Genomic DNA, 13968 nt, shown 5'->3' with positions numbered 1-13968 from the left:
TTTATTTTTTTGTTTTAAATCCAGAAATTCCGTCATTTTTTCTAACTTTTCACTGTGAGTTCCTTGTAAATGTTTGAAAGTCTGACTGGGATTATATTTTTTTTTTTTCAGCTTTTTCTTTATCTCCCTTGTCCCTTTTAACAAATATTTACCGCCTCTGATATTCCTGCACGGGATCTTGCTGCTGTGTTTCAGAAGGAAGTGGCAAAATGTGATCTTTGCCCTTCCACTGAATCTTCTTTTCTTTTCCCCCTTTGCTTCACTGTGGAATTTATTGACTGTTCTTTAATCTCTCTGCTTTCCTAGGGGCTGTATCACTTATTGATATTCCTTGCGCTCACTTTTCCATTCTTCTTTTCTTTTCAACATTTTCTGGAGTCATCTTCTTTTTTTTTTTTTTTCCTTGTATTAAAAATGTTAAAATTAGAGAAGAGAGGGGATGAATGTGAGGTTTAGCAGGTAATCGGTCCAGTAAGAAGAGAGAGAATCGAGGGATGTAGGAGCATGTCTCTCTTCACTGATTATGAAGAGCAAACTGGCTTGGGCTTCTGGTCAAAATTTAGGTGGCAGAAAGTTTTAAGGACAGTCTTCCATCTGTCTGGATACTGTACTGTGTTTTTGGCTGCTGATTGCTGATGTCATTGGTCACGTGCTGCTTATCACAGTCCAGCCATTTTATATCTCTGTGTTGTTTACCTGTCTTATCAGTTCTTCAGGCAATCCTCCCTTCAGCATTCTGAAAGTGTTTCTATGGGTTTCATCCTGGCTTCCTTTCTTTTCTTTCATATGACATATGACATTACGTGTCTGAGTAATAAGAGATATTTATTGGGTGTATCTGGATGATGTGAGATTTTCTGATCCCTGGAATACCTTGCAGAAGTCTCAGGTCCAGAAGGCCAGAAAAGATCCTTTACTGTTTCCCAATGTGAAGTAACAATACTTTTACTTGTTGTTTGGGCCTCCTAGCCTTATTATCTTTGTAAACAAGTTCTTCTCTAGGTTCTCATGTCTGGGATACTTCAAGAACTCGCATATTGGAAAAAAAAAATACTAATATAAATGAATGGAAAAGAACATATTTTCCATTTGCATATCTACACATCTTGTCATCCTCTCGTCATTTTACATCCTTAACTATTGCAGTGTTTTCTCATGCCTGGAACAAGGCCACCTTGTTCATCCATTATTCTTTGCAAAACAGTAAATGTTTTGTGCCCTTTTGTGTGGTCAAGGTCGCCTTCCTTTTGTTAGCTCCTGCTGTTTTTCTGTACGGAATGAATGTATGTAAAAGCAACTGTTGCCTCGCAAAACTCCATAACCACAAATCAGATGAACATCAAATGCTAGTCAGAAACTCGAGCTTGAATTCCATTTGCCCTTCCAGACATTGACAAAGCTACCCCAGCCTCTTCTGAATGCCTCCTTAAATCTCTCTTAGACAATGTTTAGCTAACTGACATGGAGACTCACTGCTTGACACATTGACAGCCACCATTTCATAGGCTTGTTAGCATCCTTTTTTCATGTATCCACGTCTTTTCTGTCTTCTGGAATCCCTTAACTGTTATCATCTTTGTTTTGTACTTCATAAAGAAGAAGCAAAACCACACGAATAGGCTGAGTAGAGCTCTCAGAAACAGTAGCTATTACAAATGTGTGATTGTTCAGAACTGTGGTGTTTGGCAATTGCATCACATGAAAAAAGAGCCATGCATGTGTAAAGGTACTGGCTGGATGTGGTGACTTAATTCTGGAGCTCATTTATGGATATTTGCAAGGACTTGCTTTATTGTCTTTTGAATGAAGATTGTGAAACTGAGAAGTGCTTGGTGACGTTTATAAAGTGCCCTAATATATAAATAAAATGAAGTAAATGCTAGGCTGGAACTTGGACTAGATGACTTCAAGAGGTCCTTTTCAACCTAAATGATTCTGTGATTCTAGGAGTGGTTGGGTGGTACCAATTAAATACAGAAAGCAGTAAATCCAGTTTAGTTTGAGAACTCGTTTTGAATCACAGAGAGTAATCAACTCCTTGCATGGGTAAATGTATATTGTCCTGTCCCAGCTAAAACTAAGACATTCTGATTTCATAATATACCATCTTCTTTGGAATCAGTTTTAAATCCTAGTATATTTTTGTAATGGGGTTCATAGTTTCAAAAGATATAGATTCTCAAAACTTATAACTATATCCACTGAGGTTTTTTTGTGCAGAGTATTAGAAGAAGTTTCCTCATCAGCCCTATAGAAAAATGGTAAGTACATCTGTCCAAAGCAGTTTTGTTTATTTGCATTTGTTTGATATCTCTTAATGTCAAAAAAGGAAAAAACTTGTCTTTACAGAGGTTTTCTCTTTTAAAAGGATTTTTTTCTACCTATTTTTAACTTTTTTTTTTTTCTAGTTAAGAACATTGGAAGATGTTTCATCATTCTGTGTCCATAATTGTGTCTTTTAGGATGCTGAACAAGTCTGATTTGGTAACCATGCTTCAAAAGTGTGTGGAAATTCTTGTGTCATCTCCTGGAAGGGAGTTTGATGAGATAGTAGAGAAGCTGAAGGAGTTCTTGACCCAGTTTCAGAAACTAGAAGGTGGGTGTGCATCGTCATACGTTCCCTTGCAGATTAAACTGAAACTGTTCTATAATTGGACAAATGGTATTTTTCCTGGTAATATTCTCTCATTACGTCAAGTTGTCAGATATTTCAAGATTGTTTTTAAATACAAGACACAATTAAGACATGTTTATATGCTTTATTGGTTTGCGGTTCATGCTTTTCTAAGGCAGAAGAGTGATGTAAGATAAGAAATTGGACAGATCAGCAAACATTACTCACTAAATCTGTCATGTGTGTATTCTGAGCATTTTACCAGATGTTGCAATTACTAAAAATATTTAACAAAACAGTTTTTGAAAGATAAACAGAGGCAGATTTCCTTCTGAGGTGGTATTCAGTCCAAATGTATATAAAGTTGTTGCACTAACCTTCAGTTGGATTCACACAAAACTAGACCAGTGTTGGTTGTCATGGCCCTGTTGACATACTGTAACTTCTCTTGCCCCCTCTAGCTGGTTACTCACAGTAGGGGGACACTATGGAAACTAAAATGCGAATGAACAGCAGTTTTCCATCTTTCAGAGACAAGTTAACAAAAAATGCCATATTCCATCAGATGCAGGAACTGATGTATTCCAGCATTTGTCTGGAATTGGAATTTGGTTCTTTTCTTTGAACTGTAAAGAAGTGCTCGCTCCTGTTTCTCTTTTGAATATAAAGTGGCTACCATCTCATCTCTTGTATGTGTCTTAAATGGAGGTCATTGTCAGTTGGAGCTGCAACACTCCATTTGGCTAAGTAGGCTAAGCTTGGCTTGTTTAGAAGAAAAATTGTTGTTTTTTTTTGTCTGTACCATGTAATTGTGGAAAGATGCAGCAATGTCAGGGCTGTGGTACAGGAACGAGATGATTGCTTTAAAAATAAATGTGTGTTTCACTGAAGATGCTGGCACTGAAGATCCTGAACTACACTGGAAAACCTAATGGTTGATCTAATTTGGAAAATTAAAATAAAAGCACTTTAAAATGTAAAATTTCCAGAAGTATTCAATCAAATAGTTGCATTTTTACCTTGGGGGGATACAGAAAAACAAGATGAAAGAAATGAGAATACAGCAACACACGGAACTGTGAGACGAAAAGTCAGTATTTATTTCAAATGATGATTTGAAGAAGTTTTTAAAACGAGGAAGGTCTAATGAGTCCATGAATTATCTTAGTTTGCTTTCAAAGAGGATTTAAGCTATGAAGTGAGAGGGGGAAATTAAATAAGCCGTAAATGAGTAGTAGGCTGCTGAGTTAGGTGACTTCCTGTAGTTTCTGTGGTCATGCTGATCTTTAGCTGAACTTTTCTGCCAAAAATGTTGTGTACCTGGTTCTCCGTCAAAGCCCCAGTGAAAGCATGATCCCAAATGGTTCCAAATGGTTTTCTTGTTGTTTCTTGTTGTTCTTTCTCAGACTGCCTAATGAATTAGAAAAAATCAAAGCTTGAATCTTGAGGAAAGAAAATACCTTCATGTTGGGTCTATTTTGATAGGAGAATTAATTAAAAATACAAACATCAGATACAATTCTACTTATCCCAAAATTCCAAGATAATACATTTTTTGCCATTCAATGATAAGGGGGTCTTTTGAAAGCCTTTCGGCTTTGGAATTGCTCTGATAGCAATTTGGTAATGGGGCTGATAACATCACTTTTTTTTTTCTTTTTTAACCTTTTCACAAGAAAGAATGTGTTGAGAAATGGATGTATATTCATACACGTGCTGTTAACACTGAACTGGAGGAAGAAAAGATGAGATTCTTTTTAAATATGCATTTTAATGATCAGTTCTTTAGAGTACAGTTAGTTGATATCGTGGACCAGAACATTTTAATAGCTTTCAATAAAAATTGAAGTCATTAGTTAGTTTTAGACACTTAGCCAGCTTTTTTTTTCTCAAGAACTAAGAATTGCTATAATCAGCACTGCAAGATGTTTATTGAAATTGGTATTCTGTAACATTGAAACTAGACAGCAGTCTGCAATCCTGCTCTTTTACTGGTGTGTTTTGAAGTGCCAACTCTAGAGGATAATTTTTTTGTTTTCTATTAGACCTTTTCTGTTCATACCGAGGGAACTGCAATGATGATTTTGTTGACACCTTTCTGTAGGGCAGTAGAAAATATCAATTCATTCTATGTAGATCATCAACAAGCTTTGTATACGATGATTGTTATTGCTGGTGGGAGCTTTACCTGTGATCTGTAGGTGGAATCTCCATCTTGGTAACATCTTTGTCCATAAGTAAGGCAAGAAGGCTAGTTACATTATGATTAGGACATAACCTTTATTGTTCAGTGTGGCCTTGATTGTTCTGTCAGAGGTTTTGCTTGTTTGTTTTCAACATAAAAAAAACCCTAATTAATGATGGAATTGATCAATGAACTGTATGACTATGAAAATAAAATTTGCTTCTAAATTAAGATGAAAATAGACCTGGACAGTGAAATACATGAGCAGGTTTTCCGTTTACTACTCTGGTTGCTGTTTTTACATTTAGTGGGTGGACTTATTTCCTATTTGGTATTTGTTGCAAACGTAAAGGAAAAGAAATGCAGTGTATGACACTTCTTGAAAGTTCATTAAGCATCGATACTGTCTTGCACTAATCTGTCCTGTCTACAAATGCTGAGATTATGACCCTGAATGACCTAAGTGGATTTCAGGTGATGTGCAAGGCTTGTGCGTGATCTTTTCTCAGGGATGCATTGCTTCACTTAATAACTGTTGGATGAGCTGCACTGCTGACTCCTTTTTAACAATTTCTTACAAGGGCAAGACTGAAGCTGCCTGTGTTAGGTCTGTGAACAGGTAACTCTGAACGCTTCTCAAATTGCTTGGGTTAGGAGGTTACTATAGGTATGGAGGAAGAGTTTACCCCACGTAATAAACATGAGTTGTGTTCCCGTAGCAGAAGCTTACCAAGAACGAGATGAATCCGTATCGCCACAAAAAGAGCTCCAGAAGAAGACAAATCTTTTTAATCTTCAGAAGGTTAGGCCTGCATTGACTTTACTCACTAGTTCTTTAACTGAATGTTTCTTTAGATGTATTTGTCCATGGTTATGTCTTTCCTGCTTGCTGGAGCTCTGAGTAAAGGTTGTGTATAAGTAATTCTTCTGCAAAATGAAGTAATAATACCAACCGTGTGTGTCAAGCCTACCTGATGTGTAGAAAATGATAGAAAATATCTGTCATTAACTAGGATCTTAACATGCAAATTAGCAGATTTCTTTGTATTTGACTTGTAAATTATGCTTCTGCTTAACCCACATCTCTTCAAGCTTCAGGCCTGAAGAACTTTCGTAACTCCTACCAGTTTGAGAACTGGATACACTGGCCTAAATAAACGTAACTGCATGATCGCATTTCTTAACATCATCGATGAAGACATGCCAGCAAAAATTAATTATACATGTTCAACATGTAGATTGTGTTCTCCAGAGAGTAACTACCTCCCATGTAGTTTTATGCACTGCTTTTTTTTAAAGACTTTATTGGAGTTGAAGGAATCAAGGCGGTCTAAGAAACTGACCAAGTTTGAAATGCTTCGTTTTGAAGTTGTTGACTATATAGACAGTCTTGTAAGGTGAGTTTCCTGTTTGATATTTCTGTGTTGATTTGCACTATATGCTAAAAGAGAAATTTTGCTAACAAGTTAGCATGGGAATAAGTCTTATCAAAATTGTCCCTTGGTCCCTGTGGTATGAGGCTTTCCATTCCCCCCTCCCCCCAGTCTTTCTTTCATGAGCACTCTTCCAACCATTTATTTTCAATAGATTAGTAGAAGTTAATTGGCACATGAACTGAGAAACTTATTTTGGAGAATAAAGTTATGGGGAGGACTGAGTGTACATGATGAAAATTAAGCCAAGAGTTTTCATTCTAATCTTTGCTGATCTGTTCTCTTCATGAAACTGCATAGATGCCATTTTGGGAACTGTTTAGCAAGGAAGGCGTAGCAAATAGAATCTTGCAGGCAGTAAGATAGCAGGAAATTTGAAAGACCTGGGGTGTGTGGGTTAAGAGATGAAGGCACTTATTACTGTACAGCTTTAGTAAAGGGAAGTTGTGGGCTGAGAGTGTGTGGTGGCATGATTGGGAATAGAGAAGCTAATAGAAGTATGACTGAGCCAAGAAAAAAGAAAAAAAGCTTCATATTTGAAGGTAGAGTTGAGCAAAGACTCATCAGGATGCCTCAAGATGGATAAGTAAGATCTGTGGAGTAGAGTTACATGACTGGTGATAGCAAAAATGCTTATTTTTGTATTTTTCTCGGCCAGCTAGAATTCTAAATTAAATCCATTAGACTAAATCTATTAGATCAAGAAATCTTTAGATGTACTGAGGGACATGGTGTAGCGAGGAAGTATTGTTGTTAGGGGGATGGTTGGACTGGAGGATCTTTTCCAACCTTGGTGATTCTTCAATTATATGATGTAGAGTTGATAATCATTGACTCCTTTGCTTTGAAATTCATTTTAGCCCCGTTCATCTTGGTTTTTGAGATCTGTCAGTATTGGCCATAACGCATTCTTGTAGTCTCCGACTGCAGTAGAGTTCTGTTTTCCTTTAAGGTAAAGCCTGTATCTCACCTCCTCGCCCCATACCTCCTGTTATTTTTTCAGACGTTACCTTGTTCCAGCAGACCACAAGACTCTGCATGAGATTGTGTATTTCAACACAGCCAGTGTTCTCCGCGAGCACTTGAACGCTGCCCCGAGGATTGCACTGCACACAGCTTTGAATAACCCATACTCCTACCTGAAGGTAAGAAACAAGGGGGTTGTTTGCAGTGCTGGAATAGTTTCTCAAGACTGTACACGAGGATGATGTTAAAGACTTACTTTTGCTGTTTCATGTAGTTTGGCACACGGCCAGCTGTTTTGTAGAGCAATGATAAGCAACTGGGAATTTTGCTACAAGCTGGGGAATCTGTCTGGCTGAAATAAAGAAGCAGAATATGGAAAGAGTTTTATATGGGAAAGCTGTTTTCCAAAGCCTGTTCTAGTTATGATCTTCTCTATTACAGTTGTTATGAATGGGAGGACTGCATCCATGGGGGGAAAAATAGTGTCTATGGCTTTTTCCAGAGACGTCCTTTGCAGGGTTGGTCACAGTCCTCACTGCATAGACTTGCAGACATGCTGTAAGGCACAGGCTCTGCTCAGTGTAGTGAGGAAATTTACAGTAGATGTGATGAAAATTACAAAGGGGATTTAATTGAGTCTGTTTTGTTGTACGTTTACTTTAATATCTGCTGTGAATTGATATCCTGTCTACTGTGAGCCCAAGAAAAGGATTGTTATGGATTCTGTTAGTTAAGCTGACCTTTATCTAGAGAAAAAAAAAAGCCCTTTTCCCTCTTCTTTCTTACATCAAATTCATGTGGTGGAAAGAAATTCATATGAAGGAAGGAAGGGAATAGCACAGGATTTGGAGAAGGAGTAAATGTTTATTTACTTTTGTCCTTGATTAGAGATGAAACACAGAGTTATCCTCATGTCCTAACGTTCCTCTTAAAAAGTTAAAGAGGACACTGGTTTTATCTGTGTCTGGGTGCTTATTTGTTACTTGAGTTGAAGTCAACACTTAATAATCAGAAACCAGAAAGAAAAAGATCAATCTTTGAAATCTGCAGCACAGTTTGGTTTGGGTTTGTTGGCACTGTGCTTCTCTTTGAAAAAGAGTTGTCAGTTGTCAGTTTTGCTGTGTGCAAAGTTTTACTAAAATCACCTGAAGACCTTTTTGGTGAAGATGGAAGCAAGTGGGCTTACCATAAAAGAGACCTTGAATATAAACATCAGTCATGGTTTTCTAAAACATGTAATGATTAGGAGAGCTAGCAAAATCTGGCTACTGATGTGTTTAATAAGTATTCTCTTTGATGAATTGATAGGACGTAAAGTCCTCTATCATCCTGCACTTCACTCTTCGACATACTTCAACATGTTTTTGACATTTGAGGTGAAAGTTTTGGTATAGTTTCTAGTAGCAGCACTATTCAGCAAGTACTTTGCTTAGCATTTTAATCCGTGTGAGTCACGGGAATTATTTTTCTGAATCGTATCCACAACTTCCACATGACTTGTTCTTTCCTGGGATGTGACCAGAGCAAAGTTCTTTAGAGCTGTTCCTACCAGAAGGCCAGGACAGGAAAGGATCTGCTTCACTGGAGTACCAGCAAATGATTAACGACGCGATGCATTTCTTACAGGAGTCCAGTCCAGTGATTTATTTCACTAACTGTGAACTAGAGGTCAGATTTATTCTGAGAAGAAACATGCACAAAACCATGTGTCATTCTGTTTTCATTGATCCCTTGAAAATCCAGCAAGTTGGAACTTGGAGTATCAGCAGCTCACTGCTTAGAATTGTATCAGCACAAGAAGATGTCATTTTTGGATATTTCTAGGGTTTAGGTGATCTTGGAAGTTTTGTTCTTGACCTTGTGCAGAAAGGGCAATTTTTCACCTTGATCTCAAGGAAGAAGCCCTACTGTAAAACAAAAATCCTTGAGTTGCAATTGAACTCTTGTACAGGAAAAGGGGATACAAGCACTTAGGAACACTTTAGGAAACGTGACAATGCTGTATCCAGAGCAAGGCTGAGGATGTTCTGTCTGGCCCCTGGGGTGGGATCAAGCAACATGAGAAGTCCCAAGAGTAAGCTGAGTTGTTCCCATCCCATAGCCTTCACTTTCTGAAGCAGCAGCTCTGAGCTCCATAGCGGGGTTCACAACTGGCTGCTCCTCTTCCAGCAGCTTCCTGCTTGTTGCTCTGGTGGTGCCCTACAGGGACAGCTCGGGTGCTTTCTTCCCCACAGATCTGCTGTAATACTTGCTGGGTGCTCTGCTAAGCCACTTAGGGTTTTTACCAGCTATCAAGCTGGTATTCAAAACAAAACAAAAGCCCTAACAGCGGGCAGGGAATCATTTGTGTAAGATTAGAAAATCAGTGCAAAGTGTCCAACAGTGCCACGGTCAGCACAAGGGGTGAGTGGTGGGAAGGCAGAGTTGGGAGAGGTAGCAGAGGGGAAAGGAGGAGCAGAGCTGCCCCTCTGAGCACTGCTGAGCATTCAGGTCGCCTCGAAGCGGAGCTTGGCTGTGCCATTTGGTAATGCAGCAGTGTTGGGAACTAGGGCAGCATACCATCACAGTTTGAGGTTTTAGCTGCAGTGTTGGATTTATTTGGAGGCCATCTTAGCTAACATCAGCAGCTTTTGTGTTCTCTGGAAAATAAAACAAAATAAACTTGGAAATTGTTAGATATTCTGGTCACTGTGAAATGCCTCAGAAGCGTTGGAATCCATATGCAATCTGAGTCTCAAAAATTGCAGAACTGTGATGTGTAAAATGTAAACTGGAAATTCTTGAGCAAAGCTGTGGTTTTTGCCCAGCTGCCTTTCCTATCTTGAAAAGCTTTCATTTATGAAGGCACCCTTGCTAGGGCTTTACGGACTTCCCAACTCTGGCATATTTGCTGCCATGTTTTATTAGTATATAAAAGCATTTTAACAAAAAAATTTCTGGGAACTGAAAGGAATAATCAGTAATGGTTTTGTTAAGGGAGTTGGCTTCTTAGCGTGTGTGAAACTGAAAATTGAACAAAAATTACCAACTGAGATGAAATACCCTGCAGCCATGCACAGACTTTTTCTTCTAGCTCAAATGGCTCTTTTACTCATAAATGGTTCAGTGCTGATGACCTCGATTTCCCAACATACAGAACAGCTTGTGAGACATCAGACTTCTGCTTTTATAGGTCTTGAGTATAAAGCCAGAGAGAAATGACTGTGACATTTGAAAGATAAAGGTCTGAGATGAGGAAAGCAATTTTGCTTTTTAGTCCGTGTGATCTGTGTTACGACTTTCTCTTTCCTTTCTGGAGTGGATGTGGGGGGAGATGGGATACCTTTTTAATTACTACATGGTAAAAGTCTGAGATAAAAAGTGACACGTTTCTCTCCCTGAATCCATAGAGCAGGCCATGTCTCTGAGATACGTGAACAGAGCTAGAAAGAGAAATAAGAAAAGCCAGATCAGATAAGTGTTCAAATAGAGAATGAAGAAGTAGTTGGGGGAGGGGCTTGTTTTAATGGTGTTTTCTGTTTTTTCTTCTTTGCACCATCAACTTCTCGCTGAACACATAAGCAGCAAATATTTGGTTAAAATACCTACCGTGTGCATTTCCTGAAATAATGTTATATTTAGCACTAGAGATTGTTGAAGATTAAAGACTGACCAAAATCACTGTCTTTGGTTTTCATCAGAGTGAAGCACTGAAAAGTGATGGAGGAAGCATTTCTAACAAAGCCCCCGACATATGCATTGCCTACAAGCTTCATTTGGAGTGTGGCAGATTGATTAACCTCGTGGATTGGTTAGAGGTATGTAACAGTGCAAACCGTGCCTGTGCCTGCTTGCAGTATTCTGCTGATTTACTTTTCTGCTGCTTATCTGCTCTTGTTTAGTGCCTCTTTTGACAACTGAGCTCACTGAATGCCTCAGTTTTCCCCTGTGCAAGAAAGCACACTGTCTCCAGGTCACTGGCCTGGAGAGTTTTCATAGAATCATAGAATGGCCTGGGTTAAAAAGGACCTTAAAGATCACCTAGTTTCAGCCCTCCTGCTACGGGCAGGTCCTCTGCCTACTGTGAATCTTTCATTTCCAGCGCTATTACTCTGTGAGGAAGTTCTTCTGCTTCCTTTTATGTGTGGTGCAGATGAGATGTTATGCTTCACAAAGCTACCTTTTCCCCCCTTGATGTATTTTGGGATATTTTCATGGAAATGAGCAAGTGCTGCCATTGAAGTGTGTGCTCTGGGGGCAGAATGCTTATGCGAGGGAAGACCAAAGCTTCAAGCTTGAAACCCTGTTCCATACCAAAACCAGAGAATATAAAAAGAGAATGTGCATAAATTACATATTCTCTATTACTCCCTTACAACCTTATTTCCCATGTTTCTCTGTATTCTGGAAGTCCAACTGGTTTCCGTGAGCACTGTGAGTGTTTAGCAACCACATCTTGTAGGCACCTGCAACCCACAGGCCCACACCATTCGTTTTCCTTGTTCTGAATGTGCTTCATTTGCTGCTGCCTTGTTTGGGTATTTGAAGAGGATGCAGACATCAGCTCCCTATCAAGCCTCCTCATGTCACTGACTTTTATAGATCTCTCTACAGCCAAGTTAATCTTTCCAGATTGTTTAAACTGTCTTGCTTTCTGTATTTTTTTTTTTACTCAGAACAGGTCAGGAACTAGAATTTAAAATGTAAGCATCCAAGTTCATAGGGTGACATTCTTTCCTTCTGTATTTCTGTGATGGTAACATGTAACCTCGCTTGCTGTTTGGATTGCTGTGAAGATGACATTCTCATGGAGCTACTATTCCAAGATCTCATTCCTCCCAAGTGACAGTGCTTAGCTCAAAGCTCATTCTTTTAAATGAAGCTCCATCTGTTGATGAGATGGTTAGCTCTGTGCTGCTTTTCCCTTTCCAGGCTTTCTCCACTGTGGTGACGGCAGCTGAGGGACCGACTGCAGATGCAGCTTCCTCAGACCAGGTGGATGATGTTATACAGTATCCTTTCTCATTTCTGTCTCAAATTTGGCTTTCAACCGCTTACAGGATTAGTATAAGATTTTTGAAATGCAGCTGCAGGAAAAAAACAAGACAACTAATTTAGGCAGTCTTAATGTAATGAAAATGTCACAGAAATAGATCTCCAGAGGTACCTGGGCTGGAGGCTGTGAAGTTAAGAGCAGCTTTTGACCGAAGGAGCATTTTGGATCTGAAAGGGAAGCAACAGACCTTGCACGATGAAGCTACTCTATTGAGTTAAATCATCTGAGAGTTGGTACATCTGCGTGTACAGGGAGAGAGGGAAAAGATGGTAGGAATCTGTGCCCTGGAGGGGAGGTGAAGAGATGGCAGGTTGTTATGAGGAAAATGGAAGCAGTAGCAAAGGAAATGCTTACACAGTATTATCTCTGCAGAAACTGGAAGTTCTGGCACCTCAAAGCTGAGAATTTTAATTCATGTGAATCATTCATTCTGTTTCTCACTTAGTCCTGATTCTGAAGCAAAGCCTGCAGAATATCTGAAGAATGAGCATTAGAACCAAAACTGCTGGCTGCAAGTAGTGCTGCCACAGGGATGAACAGTTGTATAAGAGGAGACCTAACTACAGGGAGAACATCCGTATGCTGTAATGCCACGCCTGTCCTTCCTTCAGGTAGTTAACACAAAAGCTAAGTTCTGTTTATCTCACAGTCATAGAGCTGTGTCAGGAATGATGCAGTAAGGATATAATGAATAGCGAGTAAAGAAAAGCTGATGCTCTTTTATGAAACCACCAAAAAAAAATCTATAATGACTTATCTTCCTATTTTCTTGTCAAGGGACACTCTTCTGAGAGAATTAATATCTTTGTAGGTTTTATGCTTTTCTTAGCAGTGTGTAAAAGAACTCTTCCTTTGCTACTACACTGTATTCAGGTGGCAAGAAGAAATACTGGTTGAATATTTGTGCTTCCATAGGCTGGCCATGCTCTGTCCTCACTGCCAACACTTTTAGCGTGCAATACAATCTTTTGTGTCATGGATGCATACTGTAACTTAGAAGTCTTTTCCTCTGTAACATAATGGTTTCTCTGTCAATTACTGCCATAAAAAGAGTTTCCTTTACAGACACGTCCAGCGCCCGTTTTATTCGAGCTGTTTCTGAACTGGAACTCCTGGGCTTTATAAAGCCCAGCAAGCAGAAAACGGATCACGTGGCACGGCTGACCTGGGGAGGCTGTTAATGTGCCACCACAACCTTAATAAAGCTGTTCTTTGTAACCTGGTGCAATGGCTGTGCTCCCACTAAACCAGTCTTTGTGTAACTGAGTCAGTGTTGGGGATGACTGAATGCTGAGCTGTGTTCTGAGTGCTCGGAGGAACTTCAGTAACCATTTTGTTTTTAAACATCTGCTTCCATACTGTAATGTACTGCTCATGATCCAAGTACTGCAGCATTGCACTCATTTTAATCTTCTTTGATGTATGATAGTTAACGCTATACTGATATAATTCAGGCTTCCAAGCCAAAATGAGAACACTGGATGACTGGATGTGTCAGCTGCAGCAGTGATGAAGCAGCAGCATTAACTTGCTCATGATCTGATAGTAATTGAATCATCATTTTATAATCATCATTATAAAATGCACTCCAGATCCTTGAACTACACATTTAAACTCAGTACAGTAAAAAAAGACACCGAACTCCCACCCTCAGCAGCTGCTCTGCGTCCTTCAAACTAGAAGTCATCATAGCACCTTGAAAAACTTGATCAGAAGGAAGAGGAAGGGATGGAAT

At 39.2% G+C, this 13968-nt stretch overlaps 1 protein-coding gene across 3 annotated transcripts in view; it reads left to right on the top strand.

The window, feature by feature from the left end:
* Positions 1-13456, top strand: part of ORC3 (origin recognition complex subunit 3) — a 38075-nt gene extending 24619 nt beyond the window's left edge. For 2 of the 3 annotated variants that reach the window (XM_003204365.4, XM_031552535.1), the window contains exons 14-20: positions 2463-2596; positions 5519-5601; positions 6099-6196; positions 7236-7377; positions 10879-10995; positions 12110-12189; positions 13309-13456. In XM_003204365.4, the coding sequence (XP_003204413.1) occupies positions 2463-2596; positions 5519-5601; positions 6099-6196; positions 7236-7377; positions 10879-10995; positions 12110-12189; positions 13309-13414 (760 nt within the window). In that variant the 3' untranslated portion in view covers positions 13415-13456. The remainder of the gene's footprint in view (positions 1-2462; positions 2597-5518; positions 5602-6098; positions 6197-7235; positions 7378-10878; positions 10996-12109; positions 12190-13308) is intronic. The other variant, XM_010707641.3, reaches the window with a different exon arrangement.
* Positions 13457-13968: the final 512 nt, after the last annotated feature.

Source organism: Meleagris gallopavo, chromosome 2, assembly GCF_000146605.3.
Source record: "Meleagris gallopavo isolate NT-WF06-2002-E0010 breed Aviagen turkey brand Nicholas breeding stock chromosome 2, Turkey_5.1, whole genome shotgun sequence".
Classification (NCBI taxonomy): Eukaryota; Metazoa; Chordata; class Aves; order Galliformes; family Phasianidae; genus Meleagris; species Meleagris gallopavo.
The sequence above is the reverse complement of the archived record's forward strand: the minus strand, read 5'-3'. Positions and strand labels throughout refer to the sequence as shown.